This window comes from Scomber japonicus, chromosome 5, assembly GCF_027409825.1.
Source record: "Scomber japonicus isolate fScoJap1 chromosome 5, fScoJap1.pri, whole genome shotgun sequence".
NCBI lineage: Eukaryota > Metazoa > Chordata > Actinopteri > Scombriformes > Scombridae > Scomber > Scomber japonicus.
This window is the reverse complement of record NC_070582.1, coordinates 5,557,266-5,575,400: the sequence shown is the minus strand read 5'-3', so window position 1 is coordinate 5,575,400 and position 18,135 is coordinate 5,557,266. Positions and strand designations below refer to the sequence as shown.

At 38.9% G+C, this 18,135-nt stretch overlaps 3 protein-coding genes across 3 annotated transcripts; all 3 read right to left on the bottom strand.

Moving 5' to 3' along the window:
- Positions 1-3,826: 3,826 nt before the first annotated feature.
- Positions 3,827-4,920, bottom strand: LOC128358599 (gamma-crystallin M2-like). Its single transcript, XM_053318934.1, has 3 exons — positions 4,909-4,920; positions 4,215-4,457; positions 3,827-4,105 (listed from the first exon to the last, which is right to left on the bottom strand). The coding sequence occupies exons 1-3, from the start codon at positions 4,918-4,920 to the stop codon at positions 3,827-3,829; spliced, it is 534 nt and encodes a 177-aa protein (XP_053174909.1).
- Positions 4,921-9,422: 4,502 nt separating this feature from the next.
- LOC128358601 (gamma-crystallin M2-like) lies at positions 9,423-10,849 on the bottom strand. The gene is made up of 3 exons (XM_053318936.1): positions 10,838-10,849; positions 9,827-10,069; positions 9,423-9,701 (listed from the first exon to the last, which is right to left on the bottom strand). Exons 1-3 carry the CDS (start codon positions 10,847-10,849, stop codon positions 9,423-9,425), a joined length of 534 nt encoding a protein of 177 aa, XP_053174911.1.
- Positions 10,850-14,141: 3,292 nt separating this feature from the next.
- On the bottom strand, positions 14,142-15,465 carry LOC128358593 (gamma-crystallin M3-like). The gene is made up of 3 exons (XM_053318927.1): positions 15,430-15,465; positions 14,530-14,772; positions 14,142-14,420 (listed from the first exon to the last, which is right to left on the bottom strand). Exons 1-3 carry the CDS (start codon positions 15,463-15,465, stop codon positions 14,142-14,144), a joined length of 558 nt encoding a protein of 185 aa, XP_053174902.1.
- Between the last annotated feature and the right edge of the window lie 2,670 nt (positions 15,466-18,135).

Genomic DNA, 18,135 nt, shown 5'->3' with positions numbered 1-18,135 from the left:
CATTATTTTTAACCCTTAAATTTTGAGTTGCCCTTTGATGTGAACACTGGCAAACATGACAGTCTTTTCCATCTTTAATATCCATCACTTACATTCACTCCTCTCTGCTGCCTCTCTGTTTGGATTGAACTTTTCTCCTCCTTCTCCCTAATTTTTGAAACCTGTAGTCTTCAAGTGAAACCATTAGTGACATCATCAGGTCCCTCTGGAGTCACAAAAAGCTTTATACTACTTTTTACACAAAGAACACCAGGAAACACTCACTGATGTTGTCTTCCTCTAGGAATATGTACCACTTGTTTCCATGTTCATAAGTGGAGTCATCTTCTGGTCAATCACTCATATTGTTGTAAATCTGTTGCTGAAGTTGGGACTGTCCTAACTGTTGGTTTTGGAGCATTTTGGTCCGCAGCCATGATTTTGCATCATGTTGAAAGCTGGAGGAGTTCAAAGAGTCTGGAACAAAACCATCAGTCTGCTCTCCCTCATTCAATGCCTCATGGTGTTCTACTATATCCTTACTCTGTGGAGAAATTGTCTAATGGCAACACAAATGCAGTACATGTACAGTAAATGTAAATACAGTGTACTACTGTGTAGTGTTTTTCTGAACAGACTTTAAAAATCAATCATCTTTTACTCCAACCAGACTTGCTGGATCATATTTCATTGTCTCATCAGCACTTTGATGATTGTTTTACACTGGACAGTTTTCAGTGTGAATGCAGCTGAGGAGTTCCTTTATGTTGCTGAACAAGAAAAAGTCGAATAAAAGGAAAGACAATGTGTACAGTCCACCGATCACAAATTCTGGGCTGCACTCGGACATCTACAGTGGGGAGAACAAGTATTTGATACACTGCCGATTTTGCAGGTTTTCCCACTTACAAAGCATGTAGAGGTCTGTCATTTTTATCATAGGTACACTTCAACTGTGAGAGACGGAATCTAGAACACAAATCCAGAAAATCACATTGTATGATTTTAAGTAATTAATTTGCATTTTATTGCATGACATAAGTATTTGATACATCAGAAAAACAGCACTTAATATTGGTACAGAAACCCTTGTTTTCAATTACAGAGATCAGACCTTTCCTGTAGTTCTTGACCAGGTTTGCACACACTGCAGCAGGGATTTTGGCCCACTCCTCCATACAGATCTTCTCCAGATCCTTCAGGTTTCGGGGCTGTCGCTGGGCAATATGGACTTTCAGCTCCCTCTAAAGATTTTTTATTGGGTTCAGCTCTGGAGACTGGCTAGGCCACTCCAGGACCTTAAGATGCTTCTTACGGAGCCACTCCTCAGTTGCCCTGGCTGTGTGTTTCAGGTCGTTGTCATGCTGGAAGACCCAGCCACGACCCATCTTCAATGTTCTTACTGAGAGAAGGAGGTTGTTGGCCAAGATCTCGCGATACATGGCCCCATCCATCCTCCCCTCAATACGGTGCAGTCGTCCTGTCCCCTTTGCAGAAAAGCATCCCCAAAGAATGATGTTTCCACCTCCATGCTTCACGGTTGGGATGATGTTCTTGGGGTGTACTTATCCTTCTTCTTCCTCCAAACTCGGCGAGTGGAGTTTAGACCAAAAAGCTCTATTTTTGTCTCATCAGACCACATGACCTTCTCCCATTCCTCCTCTGGATCATCCAGATGGTCATTGGCAAACTTCAGACGGGCCTGGACATGCGCTGGCTTGAGCAGGGGACCTTGCGTGCGCTGCAGGATTTTAATCCATGACGGCGTAGTGTGTTACTAATAGGGTTGTGAACGATAAACCGATACGACCGGATATTCGCTTCTACAAGTGAGAGATACAGCTGCATCAGTAGCAGCCTCCTCAATTGATACGAATTAGCCATGAATTCCTACATGAATTGGTTGTAGAGTCATGGATCGGGTATTGCGAGACTTGGAATGGGTTGGCAGCATCACACACGCGCCAGCATCTCTAAAACAATGCGAGAGCTAAAGCTGCCCCAAAAACTCCGTAGCTGCCTAGCTGGTATTAGCATGAGTGATAAACAAGTGACAACACGGAAAATGGAGGAGGTGAAGAACGATATCTGAGCGATGCAGGTGATAATATTGCACCTTTGTTACCAATTCTAGTGTTCAAAACACTATGCTCAGGCTGAAATGTTGCACTTTGTTGTTACTATTCTGTGCTACTTTTACCTCTGGAGTTCCCATCCAACGATTCAGCCAGACTTTTTTTTGGTCCATGTCTTAAAAATAAATACATTGACATGTGATTATGCCAGTGCCATAAAGCCACAATGCTTGGGGATATGTGGTCTTTTACAAATTTGAAAAGAAAACATTACACTTTCATAGAATTGGCTTCTTTAGTTTATAAAATATCTACAACAAATATTAACCGTAGAATCAAATCATATTGTTCTTACACTGTATCAAATTGAACTGGTCTGTAATGAAAGGATATAATTTTTGAATCGAATCATGACGTGTATCGAGATGCATATCGAATCGTTTATCACAGAGAGATGTGCAACCCTAGTTACTAATGTTTTTCTTTGAGACTGTGGTCCCAGCTCTCTTCAGGTCATTGACCAGGTCCTGCCGTGTAGTTCTGGGCTGATCCCTCACCTTCTTCATGATCATTGATGCCCTACGAGGTGAGATCTTGCATAGAGCCCCAGACTGAGGGAGATTGACCGTTTCTTGAACTTCTTCCATTTTCTAATAATTGCGGCAACAGTTGTTGCCTTTTCACCAAGCTGCTTGCCTATTGTCCTGTAGCCCATCCCAGCTTTGTGCAGGTGTACAATTTTATCCCTGATGTCCTTACACTCTGGTCTTGGCCATTGTGGAGAGGTTGGAGTCTATTTAATTGAGTGTGTGGACAGGTGTCTTTTATACAGGTAACAGGTGCAATTAATATAGGTAATGAGTGGAGAACAGGAGGGCTTCTTAACGAAAAACTAACAGGTCTGTGAGAGCCGGAATTCTTACTGGTTGGTAGGTGACCAAATACTTATGTCATGCAATTAAATGCAAATTCATTATTTAAAAATCATACAATGTGATTTTCTGGATTTGTGTTCTAGATTCCGTCTCTCACAATTGAAGTGTACCTATGATAAAAATGACAGACCTCTACATGCTTTGTAAGTGGGAAAACCTGCAAAATCGGCAGTGTATCAAATACTTGTTCTGCCCACTGTAGATGTCCGAGTGCAGCCCAGAATTTGTGATCGGTGGACTGTACACATTGTCATTCCTTTTTTTTCCTTTTTCTTGTTCAGCAACATAAAGGAACTCCTCAGCTGCATTCACACTGAAAACTGTCCAGTGTAAAACAATCATCAAAGTGCTGTTGAGACAATGAAATACGATCCAGCAAGTCTGGTTGGAGTAAAAGATGATTGATTTTTAAAGGCTGTTCAGAAAAACACTACACAGTAGTATACTGCATTTACATTTACTTACATGTGTGATTTAATATGGTTTATGACCATTACCTGCAAAGGTGAAGACATTCCCATCAGTCTGTTATTCTTTGTGTTTAGTGCTAAATAGCAAATGTTTGCCTGCTAATACACTGAACTAACATGATGAACAAGGTAAATATTATACCTGCTAAACATTAGCATTATCATTGTGAGCATGTTAGTATGCTTTATTTAGCATTCAGCTAGCACGTTAACTATAGATTGTAAAGTCTTAAATGTGTATATTTGTCCTAAATTGTCAGCTAAAACCACAGAGCTCAGTGAGCAGCTTTTTATCCAACAGAAAAGACAGAAAACTTTGTTTACAAAGAAAGTACTTTATTTATTTTTCAGTGTTTCCATGGTAACTCTAATAATAAGAGTCCATGATGCGCCTCATGCTCATGAACTTCATGTTGCTCATGCCCATGTTCATGAAGTTCCTGTACTCTCCAGGCCTCATGTACATCATCCTGCCTCTGTAGCTGGGCTGCTCGTACATCAGCCAGTGTCCGTCCATCACGTTGCAGGACATGCAGTTGGACATGCTGTAACGGCTCTGGATGTTGTCACAGTCGTCCATCAGCTCGTGCATCTGACCACCGAAGTTCTCCCTCTCGTAGATCTTCATCCTGTAGTTTCCACGGTGCTGTAACACAATGATGTTAATGATGTGATAATAATGATAATAGTATGTGTGTAATCTGCTGATTCAGACTGATGAAGGTCTGTGATGTGATTGGCGGCTGTGTGGTTACCATGGGGATCATGCGGCAGGACCTGATGCAGTCGCTCATGCCCATCATGCTCATGTAGTCAGCATACTCGCCCCTCCTCATGAAGTACTGGTTACCCATGAAGTTGGTGCGGTCGTAGACCATGAAGCAGCCCCTCTCCACCCTGCAGGAGTGGCACCTGCTCATGTAGGAGGACATGTCAGCGCAGTCGCTGCTGCACTCATAGGAACGACCCTGGAAGTTCCTGTCCTCGTAGAAAATGATCTGAGATAGAGACGGAGACAGATCAATAACCTGCTGGATTCATCATTATACAACATTCTGTCTGAATGAAGACACTCAGTCATTGTTATTGGTGAAAGAGACTAATTATCAACAGGTTGTTTTACAATGAGATATTTTACATGACTAAATCTCAGAATGTCTCATTAACATTGGAACAGCTCTGTATATTAACCGTGTGATCAAAGCACAGATCAAACTATTTAAGAATGTGTAAAACTATTTTTAAATACAATCTGCCCTGGAACATGTGCAGTAACTGTGACACAGTAATTTAGGGTATTCTTGTATTCTGAGACTAACACTAACATCTGTAGAAATTAAGAAGAGTGAAAAGCCTGTAACTGTCTATAACATCAGTAAAAACAAACTCTAAACCAGCTAAAGTCAGATTAGATTAGGTTAGATTAGAGAGAGTTTGTTGTCTTCTCACCTTGCCCATCATGTTGGCGGTTTGTTGGTTGCTGCTGCTGTTGCTGCTACAGGTCAGTGGATGTTGTGTGTTACCTGTCCGGCAGCTGCTGCTCTTTATAGCACCTGGGCAGCTGTAGCCTTTTGTCCAAACACCCTGAGCCAGCAACGTGTCATGAAAGAGCCCTTCAGTGTTCAGCTTCACAATTGGCAATAATGGAATGGGCAAAAATGTATTTAAAAGGTGATCTGAAGCTAATATGAAGCTGTCCTAATGAGTCAACGTTACAGTCCCGCCAAAGTCCCTCTTTTTGTTACTATACTCAACTAGCTCAACAGGGAAACTGTACTTTTAAGTGACTGTGTGGACACACTTTGGATTTTGTCCTCCATTAGTTCCATTGAAAGCACATTAGAAGCACTTTTAATAGTCAGTATGAACAGGAGTAATGATTACAGCGAGGAAAACCTCTTTCCCTGTTCATATGGACTAGACTTAAAAACTTTCGCACCTGTGTTTAAAAGTTACATATAGATATACAGAACAGATATATTTTGTCTATGCCCATTATTTTTAACCCTCACATGACCAACAGTGTACATTTTGAGTTGCCTGGTGATGTGAACACTGGAAACATGAGAGTCTTTTCCATCTTTACCATCCATCACTTACATTCACTTCTCTCTGCTACCTCTCTGTTTGGATTTAACTTTTCTTCTCCCCTTCCTCCTCCTCCCTAATTTTCGAAACTTGTAGTTTTCAAGTGAAACCATTAGTGACATCATCAGGTCCCTCTGGAGCCACAAAAGGCTTTATACTATTTTTTACACAAAGGACACCAGGAAACACTCACTGATGTTAATAACACCTGCAAATCACCTACAAGTCAAATATTTTCCTCTAGGAAGATGTACCACTTGTTTCCATGTTCATAAGTGGAGTCATCTTCTGGTCAATCACTCATTTTGTTGTAAATCTGTTACTGAAGTTGGGACTGTCCTAACTGTTGGACACAGGTCCATCTGTCAGCAGTGGAGAGCTATTTCTTCTAATTATTATTACTAATATAACCTGTATTTATGATGATGATGATGATGATGATGATGATGATAGTTTGTCTGCAGGTTGTGGTGTGTAGCTGGTACAGCCTTCTGATCCAATGCCTCATGCTGTTCTACTATATCCTACTCTGTGGAGGAATCATCTAATGGCACACAAATGCAGTACTGGGTAACAACGCTGTGAGTAAATTGTATATTATAGTAACAATGAATATAGAAACACATTTTTAAAAATATCTCAATATAGCAACTTCCCTCATTATTATGAGATTCATGACAACCTAAAAACTTTTTAGTTGTATTTTGGACACCATAAAATTCACAAATTCCAAAACTAAGTGAATTAAAATGTGTTTCCTTCAGATGTTACACACATTTATTAAAGTTTTTATTGCTTAATAAATTCACCCATTACTTGCTTGTAATTTATTTTGTTTCATTTTATATGTACTGTATATGCAATTCTATGCCTCATGTGAGCTGTTATGCCTTGTATTATGTCTTTTCTTCTATACAGCACTTTGGTCCACTGTGGTTGTTTTAAAGTGCTTAACAAATAAAGTTGTAATGTATTATTGTATATGCTGTATGATTCTATTTTATCATTAATAATGATAACCTTTATTTATAATTAGGATTATCTTTAGTTTGTCTTTTTTGTGATATGTATGTTGTTACGGTCAATTCATGCTGTCACACCATACAATTCATACTTTTTTGGGTCCACAGACACAGATGCCTCCCACATGTACGTATTAGCAAACATGGCTGCAGTGTGATAACTTTACAGAGTTATAAAATCCAGTTTGTGAATATAACAAACTGCTGTGCAGTGTTTTTTTCTGATCAGTCTTTAAACTCAATAATCTCTTACTCCAACTGGACTTGCTGGGTCGTATTTCATTGTCTCATCAGCGCTTTAAACAACACGCCCACATCCATACAGCCCTTTGTATTGTTTTACACAGGACAGTTTACAGTCTGAATGCAGCTGAGGAGTTCCTTTATGTTGCTGAACAAGAAAAAGTCAAAAAAAAGGAAAGACAATGTGTACAGTTCACCCATCACAAATTCTGGGCTGTACTCGGACATCTACATGTGTGGACCATGCAGACATAGGCAGACAATGAAATTTAAGTCACGTGGACAACACGAACCCTCACTGCCACACAAATGCAAAAAGCATGAATTGGCCTTTAGCCATGCTAGCAACATGGCTAAAGGCAACCCTATGGATGGCAATGTTTGTCTGTTGGTTGTTGACTGTTGTCTGTTCGATGGATTTTCACTGCAGTTACTACAGACATTTATGTTCCTCAGAGGATGAATTCTGACTTCAGTGATCCACTGACTTTTCATCTAGGTCAGGGGTATTCAATAAAAAATCACTGAGGTGCAGTTTGTGAAAATGTACTCAAGTGAAGTTCCAGAACATCATAATGTCTGTAATTTTCAGTACCTTGAAGTAGCATTCTAGTTACATCAGCATCTGTGTCGTGTGGATTGTAGACTGTCAAATAAATACAGTAGATTTCTATAATATGGCAGCAACATTTAATAGTATTTACACTGAACTTATGGGATTCAAATTAATAAAATAAATACAATAATAAAAAAGAATAAAATAAATACATGTTTTTTTATTACATCAAATAAAGTTAGCATTTTAAAATAAAGTGCATTTCAAGCTTTTGATTGTGCTTCCTAGGAGTAGCTTACCCCTAGTTATATCATCCACTGGATTGTTCAGGGTATCCACATACTGCCAAGCCCATCTGTCAGTCAGCTCCTGTATCTCTAATACACAAGTTCCAACAAACACCTTGGAATCTGATTGGAGCCACTCTAAAGGGCCGTCCACAGTGAGAATGATAACTATAACGACAACGATTTGAGTGTCCACACTGAAAACGATAACATCCCGTAAACAGTGGTGTGTAGTACGCACTGCATACTCAAGCTGTGTCTGTAGCTAATTATTGATGAGCTGTTACTGCTGTACTTTGTAAAGAGAAAAGCAGAAGAGTTCACAGGTGGGTGATGATTCAGTGTGTTGATCAGTGAATTCAGTGATTCCAACAATATTGTTCTTCTCTATCGTTGTCGTTATAGTTGTGGTGTGGACTCCGCCATCCACTGAAATTAGAAAGACATTTAAAATGCTGTTGTCTGTCGGATGGTGAGTGTCAGTTCAGTCTCTACAAGCTTGGCCAGTTGAATTTCAGCTAATGCAGCACAGAGCTCCAGGTGTGGCATAGTCTGCTGTCACTTGGGGGCAATTCTTTTTTAGATGTGTTTGGGCTTTTTTTACTTTATTTAGATAGTTACTGGCAGAGATGCTGACAGGAAACAGGGAGCGAGAGAGGGGAATGACCGGAGGCATAGGTCCCTGGCTGGATCGAATTTGGGATGCTGCGATTATGTGGCATGCACTCTAAGCTCTCGACCACCAGGGCGCTCCGAAGGTTATCTTGGGGGTAACTCTTGACCTAGCCATCACAAAGGAGGTGTGAATGGCATCTCCTGTACGTACAGTGACTGCCCCATGTTCAGAGGCATCACAGAAAATGTGAAGATCGTACTGTGGTTCTGCACCTTGTACAGGGACTGGTGAGTATTATGAGATGGAAATTCTGCTGAGGTGTTGAAGCTCATTCTCCAAGGTTTCCCAGGCATGTAGGAGGACTGAAGGTAAATCTGGATCATCCCAGCCCCTCTGTTTGGACCAAAGCTAGTGGATGGGCACCTTGGCACAATGATTTCCAAGGGGTCATACTGACTGGCCAGTATTTGATAGGCCATCCTCATCACATCTAGTGAGTCTACCCAACATAGGCCTCTCCAGATGAATGGAAGGAGTGGTTTGTCCCCAGGTAGGAGACAATCTTAATGAAACATGGAGCAAATGCCTCCGCTCACAGCAACCTGGTGTTGTCTGAATTGTGGAAGAACACAGAGCAGTGATGGACCAAGCATAGGCCCAGGTAGGAGTCATCATCAGTGATTTATCAATTCTGCATCGGTAAAGACAGCAGAAACGGGTTTACAGGCAGTAGCAACAAATAGTGCCTTTAAAATAAAAGTCTCTGAACATGAACAATTCACAACAGTTATTTTGTCCATTAGTTTGGTTTATGACCAAATACTTGCAAAACTAAAGACATTCCCATCAGTCTCAGTTATTAGCAAATGTTTGCATACTAATATACTAAACTTACATGATGAACATGGTAAATATTATACCCTAAACAATAGAATTATCGTCATAAGCATATTTGTATGCTTTTGTTCAGCATTTAGCTCAAGTACAGCATCATATAGATTGTAAAGTCTTAAATGTGTAGCCTACATTTGTTCTCAATTGTCAGCTAAAACCACAGAACTCAGTGAGCAGCTTTTTATCCAACAGAAAAGACAGAAAACTTTGTTTACAAAGAAAGCACTTTATTTATTTTTCAGTGTTTCCATGGTAACTCAATAATAAGAGTCCATGATGCGCCTCATGCTCATGAACCTCATGCCGCTCATGCCCATGTTCATGAAGTTCCTGTACTCTCCAGGCCTCATGTACATCATCCTGCCTCTGTAGTTGGGCTGCTCGTACATCAGCCAGTGTCCGTCCATCACGTTGCAGGACATGCAGTTGGACATGCTGTAACGGCTCTGGATGTTGTCACAGTCGTCCATCAGCTCGTGCATCTGACCACCGAAGTTCTCCCTCTCGTAGATCCTCATCCTGTAGTTTCCACGGTGCTGTAACACAAGGAGCCAGTCATTAATGATGTGATAATAATAATGATAATAGTATGTGTGTAATCTGCTGATTCAGACTGATGAAGATATCAGGTCTGTGATGTGATTGGTGGCTGTGTGGTTACCATGGGGATCATGCGGCAGGACCTGATGCAGTCGCTCATGCCCATCATGCTCATGTAGTCAGCGTACTCGCCCCTCCTCATGAAGTACTGGTTACCCATGAAGTTGGTGCGGTCGTAGACCATGAAGCAGCCCCTCTCCACCCTGCAGGAGTGGCACCTGCTCATGTAGGAGGACATGTCAGCGCAGTCGCTGCTGCACTCATAGGAACGACCCTGGAAGTTCCTGTCCTCGTAGAAAATGATCTGAGACAGAGACAGAGACAGATCAATAACCTGCTGGATTCATCATTATACAACATTGTGTCCTAATGATCATTCTTGTTGGTGAAAGAGACTAATTATTTTACAACTGAGATGCTGCTCAATCATCTCAGAACTCCCCCAAAGATCAAGTTGTTTTTTTATATACTTTTTTAAACATTAGCATTTATTAAGAACTTGACTGTTAATAACTCCATAAAAGTTTAGAGAGAGCAGAGTTGTTTTACATCCATACAGTTCTTTGAAAACCTTACAGCCAATTTGAATATTTAAAGACATATTCATACACTGAGTGTAACACACACTTTCTGAAGATATATATATATATCTGATTAATGATCAATATATCTGATGTCCATCATTCAATATACTAAAAAAAGACTTATACTACTTATATAAAGACTCACTGACTGCCACTCAGAAACATTTTACACTATAGATATTTATTCCAAGTCTTAGAGTGTCTCATTAACACTGAAACAGTTCTGTACATTAACTGTGTGATCAAAGCACAGATCAAACTATTTAAAACGGTGCTAAACTATTTTTAAATACAATCTGCCCTGGAACATGTGCAGTAACTGTGACACAGTAATTTAGGGTATTCTTGTATTCTGACCCTAACACTAAAATCTGTAGAAATTAGAGAGAGTGAAAAGCCTGTAACTGTCTATAACATCAGTAAAAAGAAACTCTAAACCAGCTAAAGTCAGATTAGATTAGATTAGAGAGAGTTTGTTGTCTTCTCACCTTGCCCATCATGTTGGCGGTTTGTTGGTTGCTGCTGCTGTTGCTGCTACAGGTCAGTGGATGTTGTGTGTTACCTGTCCGGCAGCTGCTGCTCTTTATAGCACCTGGGCAGCTGTAGCCTTTTGTCCAAACACCCTGAGCCAGCAAAGTGTCATAAAAGAGCCCTTCAGTGTTCAGCTTCACAATTGGCAATAATGGAATGGGCAAAAATGTGTTTTCAAGGTGATCTGAAGCTGATATGAAGCTTCAGCCATCCAAATGAGTCAAATCAAGTAGATATTTTTCAATGTTACAGTTTTTCTAGTGCCAAAGTCCCTCTTTTTGTTACTATATTCCAGCTCAGCTCAACACACAAAGAGGGAATTTGATGCTAAAAAGACTGTAAATGTGTCAGATATCACTTGATATGACTAACTCATACTGCTGAAGCCTCATATAAGCTTCACATCTACTTTTAAATGACTGTGTGGACACACTGTGGATTTTGTCCTCCATCACTTCCATTGAAAGGACATTTTAAGGGGATCCTTTAATAATCAGTAAGGACAGGAGGAATGATTACAGCGAGGAAAACCTCTTTCACTGTTCACGTGGACACCTGACTGTTGGTTCAAAGAAGACAGGACTTCCAAAAACACGTTTAATAGATATTTTTTGTCTATGCCCATTATTTTCAACCTTCACAACCCTCCACGTTGAGGCTAGGAGGACCAGGTCGGAGGTCTGGTTGGTGGAGTTAAAGTCGGTTGTTCCAAGGCGTCTCTTCCCCTGTAGGTGGAAGTGGAACATCTCAGTCCTCCAGACGACTTCCTGGTGTCTCTGGAGCAGCACCTCCTGCTGGTGTACACCGGCAAGACTCGTCTGGCTCGCAACCTTCTGCAGGTGGTGCCTCCTTTCTATTTATGGTCTCATTCTCTGTCTGTCTTTCATCTGAATACAACTACTCATGTAAGCAAATCGATCAGATAGCTCATCCAAAATGAAACCCATTTTGTTAATGATAGCTGGTTTACACCTTTGAAGCTGTGTTAATCGATTCAAGGTAAGAGAAGACACAAAATTTGACATAATAAACTTTAACTTTATTGTTCACAAAAAGAAAACAGTCTAATTTAAAACACACAGGACAACTTCTTTCTAACTTCATGTCCCCTGATTTCCAGGTCCCCCTGGAGCCACAAAAAGCTTTATACTATTTTTTACACAAAGAACACCAGGAAACACTCACTGAGGTTGAAAACACCTGCAGTTCACCTATAAGTCAAAAATTTTCCTCTGGGAAGATGTACCAGTGGTGTCCATGTTGATACATTGTGGGGGGGTTTTTTCAGTGGAGTCATCTTCTGCTCAGCAACTCATATGTTTATCTGTTACTGAACCTGGAACTGTGCCAACTGTTGGATGTCGTGCGTAGCTAGTCGTAGCTCGTCTGCCCTCGATGGTCCAGCCGTCTGAATCTTGTTGGTTTTGGAGCCTTTTGGTCCTGAGCGCTCAGCCATGATTTTGTAGTATGTTTAAAGCTGGAGGAGTTCAAAGAGTCTGCAACAAGACCATCTGTCTCCTCTACTTCATTCAATGCCTCATGCTGTTCTATTATATCCTACCCTGTGGAGGAATCATCCATTGGCAACACAAATGCAGTACATATATCAATGACAATAATGCTGTGAGTAAACTGTATATTATAGTAACAATGTATAAAGAAACACTTCTTTTTATTTTTAATTTGTTCTCAGTAAAGTAGCTTCCCTTATTATTATTCCACACACAACAAACACATTTTTATGAATTCATGCCAACATACACACTTTTCGGTTGTATTCTGGACACCATTACATTCACAAATTCCAAAACTAAGTGAATTAAAATGTGTTTCCTTCAGATATTACATGCATTTATTCTGTGCTCTTGTAATTTTAAGTTTGTCTTGTTTATTTTAATTAGCATTTTCTTTTCTTAAGGTTTTTCTCACTTAATAAACTCAATCATTACTTGATTGTATGATGCTATTTTATTATTAATAATGAAAACCTTTATTTATAATTAAGATGATCTTAAATTTGTCTTTTTTGTGAGATGTATGTTGTTTAGGCCAACACAGGACAGCTGTGGACTTGCACGCAGTACCATTCATACTTTTTTGGGGTCCACAGACACAGACGCCTCCCACAAGTACGTATTTGTAAACATGGCTGCAGTGTGATAACTTTCCAGAGTTGTAAAATCCAGTCTGTGAATATAACAAAATGCAGTGTTTTGCTCATCAGCCTTTAAACTCAATAATCTGTTATTCCAACTGGACTTGCTGGATCATATTTCATTGTCTCATCAGCACTTTAAACAACATGCCCATATCAATACAGCTCTTGCTTTTTTTTTTAAACACAGGACAGTTTACAGTCTGAATGCAACTGAGGAGTTCCTTTATGTTGCTGAACAAGAAAAAATAGAAAAAGGCATTCCTGTTTGCTTTTTTAAACACATGGACAGTTGATGCACCTACAATGCGTACAGTCCACTAATCACAATTTGGGCTGCACACAGATGTCTGCATGCATGGACCATGACATAGGCAGATGGTGAAATTTTAGTCACATGGACAACACGGACCCTCATAGCCACATGAATGCAGAAAGCATGAATTGGCTTTTAGCCACGCTAGCAACATGTTTCTATGGATAGCAATGTTTGTTGGTTGTTGGTTGTTGTCTGTCAGATCGATTTTCACTGCAGTTACTGACATGCGTACCTCAGAGGGTGAATCCTGACATTGGTGATCCACTGACTTTTCCTGTAGGGCCACCATGAGGTTAACTTTAGTTATGAATTTTATTGAAATATCTCAACAACTATTGGATGGATTGTTGTGACATTTGTTTCACACATGATCTGGTCAAAATTTTATTTCGTCCAATACTTTGGTTTATGACCAAATACCTGCAAAACTAAAGACATTCCCATCAGTCTCAGCTATACTTTGTGTTTAGTGCTAATTAGCAAATGTTTGCCTGCTAATACACTAAACTTACATGATGAACATGATAAATAATATACCTGCTAAACATTAGATTTATCATTATAAGCATGTTTGCATGCTTTTGTTCGGCATTTAGCTTGAGTACAGCATCACAGGGCTGCTAGCACGTTAACTATAGATTGTAAAGTCTTAAATGTGTATATTTGTCCTAAATTGTCAGCTAAAACCACAGAGCTCAGTGAGCAGCTTTTTATCCAACAGAAAAGACAGAAAACTTTGTTTACAAAGATAGTACTTTATTTATTTTTCAGTGTTTCCATGGTAACTCTAATAATAAGAGTCCATGATGCGCCTCATGCTCATGAACTTCATGTTGCTCATGCCCATGTTCATGAAGTTCCTGTACTCTCCAGGCCTCATGTACATCATCCTGCCTCTGTAGCTGGGCTGCTCGTACATCAGCCAGTGTCCGTCCATCACGTTGCAGGACATGCAGTTGGACATGCTGTAACGGCTCTGGATGTTGTCACAGTCGTCCATCAGCTCGTGCATCTGACCACCGAAGTTCTCCCTCTCGTAGATCTTCATCCTGTAGTTTCCACGGTGCTGTAACACAATGATGTTAATGATGTGATAATAATGATAATAGTATGTGTGTAATCTGCTGATTCAGACTGATGAAGGTCTGTGATGTGATTGGCGGCTGTGTGGTTACCATGGGGATCATGCGGCAGGACCTGATGCAGTCGCTCATGCCCATCATGCTCATGTAGTCAGCGTACTCGCCCCTCCTCATGAAGTACTGGTTACCCATGAAGTTGGTGCGGTCGTAGACCATGAAGCAGCCCCTCTCCACCCTACAGGAGTGGCACCTGCTCATGTAGGAGGACATGTCAGCGCAGTCGCTGCTGCACTCATAGGAACGACCCTGGAAGTTCCTGTCCTCGTAGAAAACGATCTGAGACAGAGACAGAGACAAAGATAGATCAATAACCTGCTGGATTCATCAATTATATAACTTTATAAACTGTAATAAATTGATTTACTACTGTTAATTCATAATTCACTGATCCTTTATAGACAGGCATTTATTAATGACTTTACTATTAGTAACTCAGCAGTAGAGTTATATATAGTCTATATTTATACAGTCAGTGTGACACACACTTTCTGAGGATATATCTGATAAGAGAACAATATCTGTAATGTCTAACTCTGATAAACATCCATAAATTCCCCCCACAAAAGACTGTAAAACTTTTCCTTCATGAAGTACTGATAGAAAGACTCACTGACTGTCACTCAGATACATTTCACACTATAGATATTTAACATTAATAAATCTCAGAATGTCTCATTAACATTGAAACAGCTCTCTATATTAACTGTGTAATTAAAGCACAGATCAAACTATTTCAAACTGTGTAAAACTATTTTTAAATACAACTCTGACAGTAATTTAAGGTATTTTTGTATTCTGACACTAACATGTGACCTCTCTGTAGAAATTAGAGAGAGTGAAAAGCCTGTAACTGTTTACAATATGAGAATATAAAACTTTTAACCAGCTAAAGTCAGATTAGAATAGATTAGAGAGAGTTTGTTGTCTTCTCACCCTGCCCATCATGCTGCTGCTGCTGCTGGTAGTCATGTTGCTGCTGCACTGGATGCTGCTTCTGTTGCTGCTACAGGTCAGTGGATGTTGTGTGTTACCTGTTCGGCAGCTGCTGCTCTTTATAGTACCTGAGCAGCTGTAGCCTTTTGTCCAAACAGCCTGAGCCAGCAACGTGTCATAAAAGAGGCGCTCAGTATTCAGCTTCACAATCGGCATTTCTGTTAGAAAAGCAGACAAAGAGTGACGGCCTGCAGCTCTGTGCCTCCTTCAGTTCTCTCTCTCATTCATTCTGGAACAACAAACCTGAAGACAATGAAGCTGCCAGTCACATTCGCACACTTAAAACATTGAAACTTTCATCATCATCCAGCTGACTCTCTCTCTCTCTCTCTCTCTCTGCTCGCACAAACAAAAACTACATTCAATTTTCCGGAAATCTACCAACATATGTATTGGAATTTTTAGCAGATTCTCACTGGAAACAAGTCAAATCAATCAATAATTGATTATAAATTTATGAGGAGAGAGACTAATAAAATGTGTCTTATAGAAAGATTGTGTGCTTTATGTAAGATGCTCATAGAGATCATATGAAACAGCTAATTTCACATGTCGAACAAAATTATGAAAAATATCACTTTAAAATGTGAAAGTAAAACAATTTTATCTTCAAAAAGACACTGAATAAAAATAGACTTAATTTTAAGCAGGTAACACTTAACATAGTGTAAAGTACAATGTAATGTAGCGATATAAGTATTTATGTATTTGTCATGTGGACACCCATAAGTGGAGTCTGCTGTATAAACAGAGAAAGAATGACAATATAATAAAACATAGATGTAATAATACAAAATGTGTCTTCACAGCAGAAGTTATAATTTATTACAAATACTGAATAATTACAGTACAGGACAGTATTTACATTTTAAAAAGTTTAAAAGATCTAAAAGATCTGCTTATAGTTGTTATAAACCTTTATCATTGTCTATATACTGTCTGTATTACTGATTATACTGATCATTATGAATGTTATATATTAATAAAAGAGGACTTAAAGTGTTACTGAATAAAAATATGAAAACTTTAAAATGAAGCACATAAACAAAATAGATTTTTAGTTAAAAAACTAACTAACTAAAACATTTTTAGTTAAAAGAAAGACAGAAAAATGTTTCAATAAATGTGTCACATGTTAAACTGAAGAAGATACAGATTGATTTTACAAATCAAGTTAAATCAAAAAATTACAATCTACAACCTACACAACTTTATATATAGTTTATAACACAGTATAATGTATTCATAATGTATTTAGTAAGAGATTACAGGAGGTTAAACCATGGGACAGTTTTTGTAGAGGCGTGGAGAGAACAGCCCAGTATGTGTTTAACATGTTAAAATGTTTTATTTGTTATTTATTTTAATTCATTCAAGAATAAAAATGATTTATATAACTCGCATATATATAGCTTACATATATATATATGGGGCTAACAGAGTTATAGCAGCTTATATTAACCCTCATTTGCCAAAACAAATAACTCATATGACTTATTCTCACACAATAAGTAGTGACATGCTTTATGGTTGAGTATCAACACAAACCTGTTCTGCTCAGAAAGGCCAAATTATATTATTTTATTTTAAGATGTTGTAAAGCAGAGGTCTTCAACAGGGGGTTCGTGAGCCCTAGGGGGTCCGCAGAGGTGCTGCAGGGGGGTCGCCCCACCCCCGGAACGGACCTCCCTGAAATTACTTTTTGCAGGTTGGGATGTCTGGTATTATTTGAATATATATAATATATAAGTAGGAGGTCCCCGCTCCATCTCTCCATCAGTTTGGGGGTCCTTGGCCTGGAAAACGTTGAAGACCCCTTTTGTAAGTCTTAATTATTGGGATTTACATGAGCCTTACATTGTTATCTACTGTGTGTGATTTATGAAGAGTGATATAAAGGATTTGATGTAATTAAAAAAGGAACATTTTTCATATTCCTGTAAATGATGTTATTACACAGCATTTATAAAATCACTTTTATCTACCCCTATAAAGGATTTATAAATGGTCATTAATTAGATACAAACACTTAATAAACCATTCATTAACAGTTGTAAATTAATTATAACCTAATTTCCCATACCTCAATGAGGGGGTCACTATTTAGTAAGATGAAGGTAGGCTATACTACTGCATTTTTATCCATCTACGTATTTTGTTATTGGTAAAAAGTTAACTATCTGTAAAAAAAAAAAAAATAAGAGCAGAAGAAAATAAAAATATTCACACACAAGAAAAATGAAGTCAGAAATCTTTTTATAGCAGCAGAACTGAATCACTTATATTTGTATACAGCAACAGTTTACTGATAATCAACATATACAGACATATTAATGAGTTTCTACATTTAATATAATCAAGCATAATGTGAAAACATTTAATGTGAACATATAAAACCTGACAGGTAGGACTCAGAACTCTAAAATCTTTGTTCTCAATTTGTGTCTTAAATATCTCATTCCCATTTGTCTATACATCCAACCATAACATGATTTTTATTTTTAAAGGATATCAGATTCAGAATTGATTTATTCACTTAATATACAATGAACACTGGAATGAGACTTGGTGATATTAAACACTGAGACAAGAAAAAAGGAGAATTAGACAAAAAAAGAGCAGGCCACAATGAAGTGAAAACTAAGA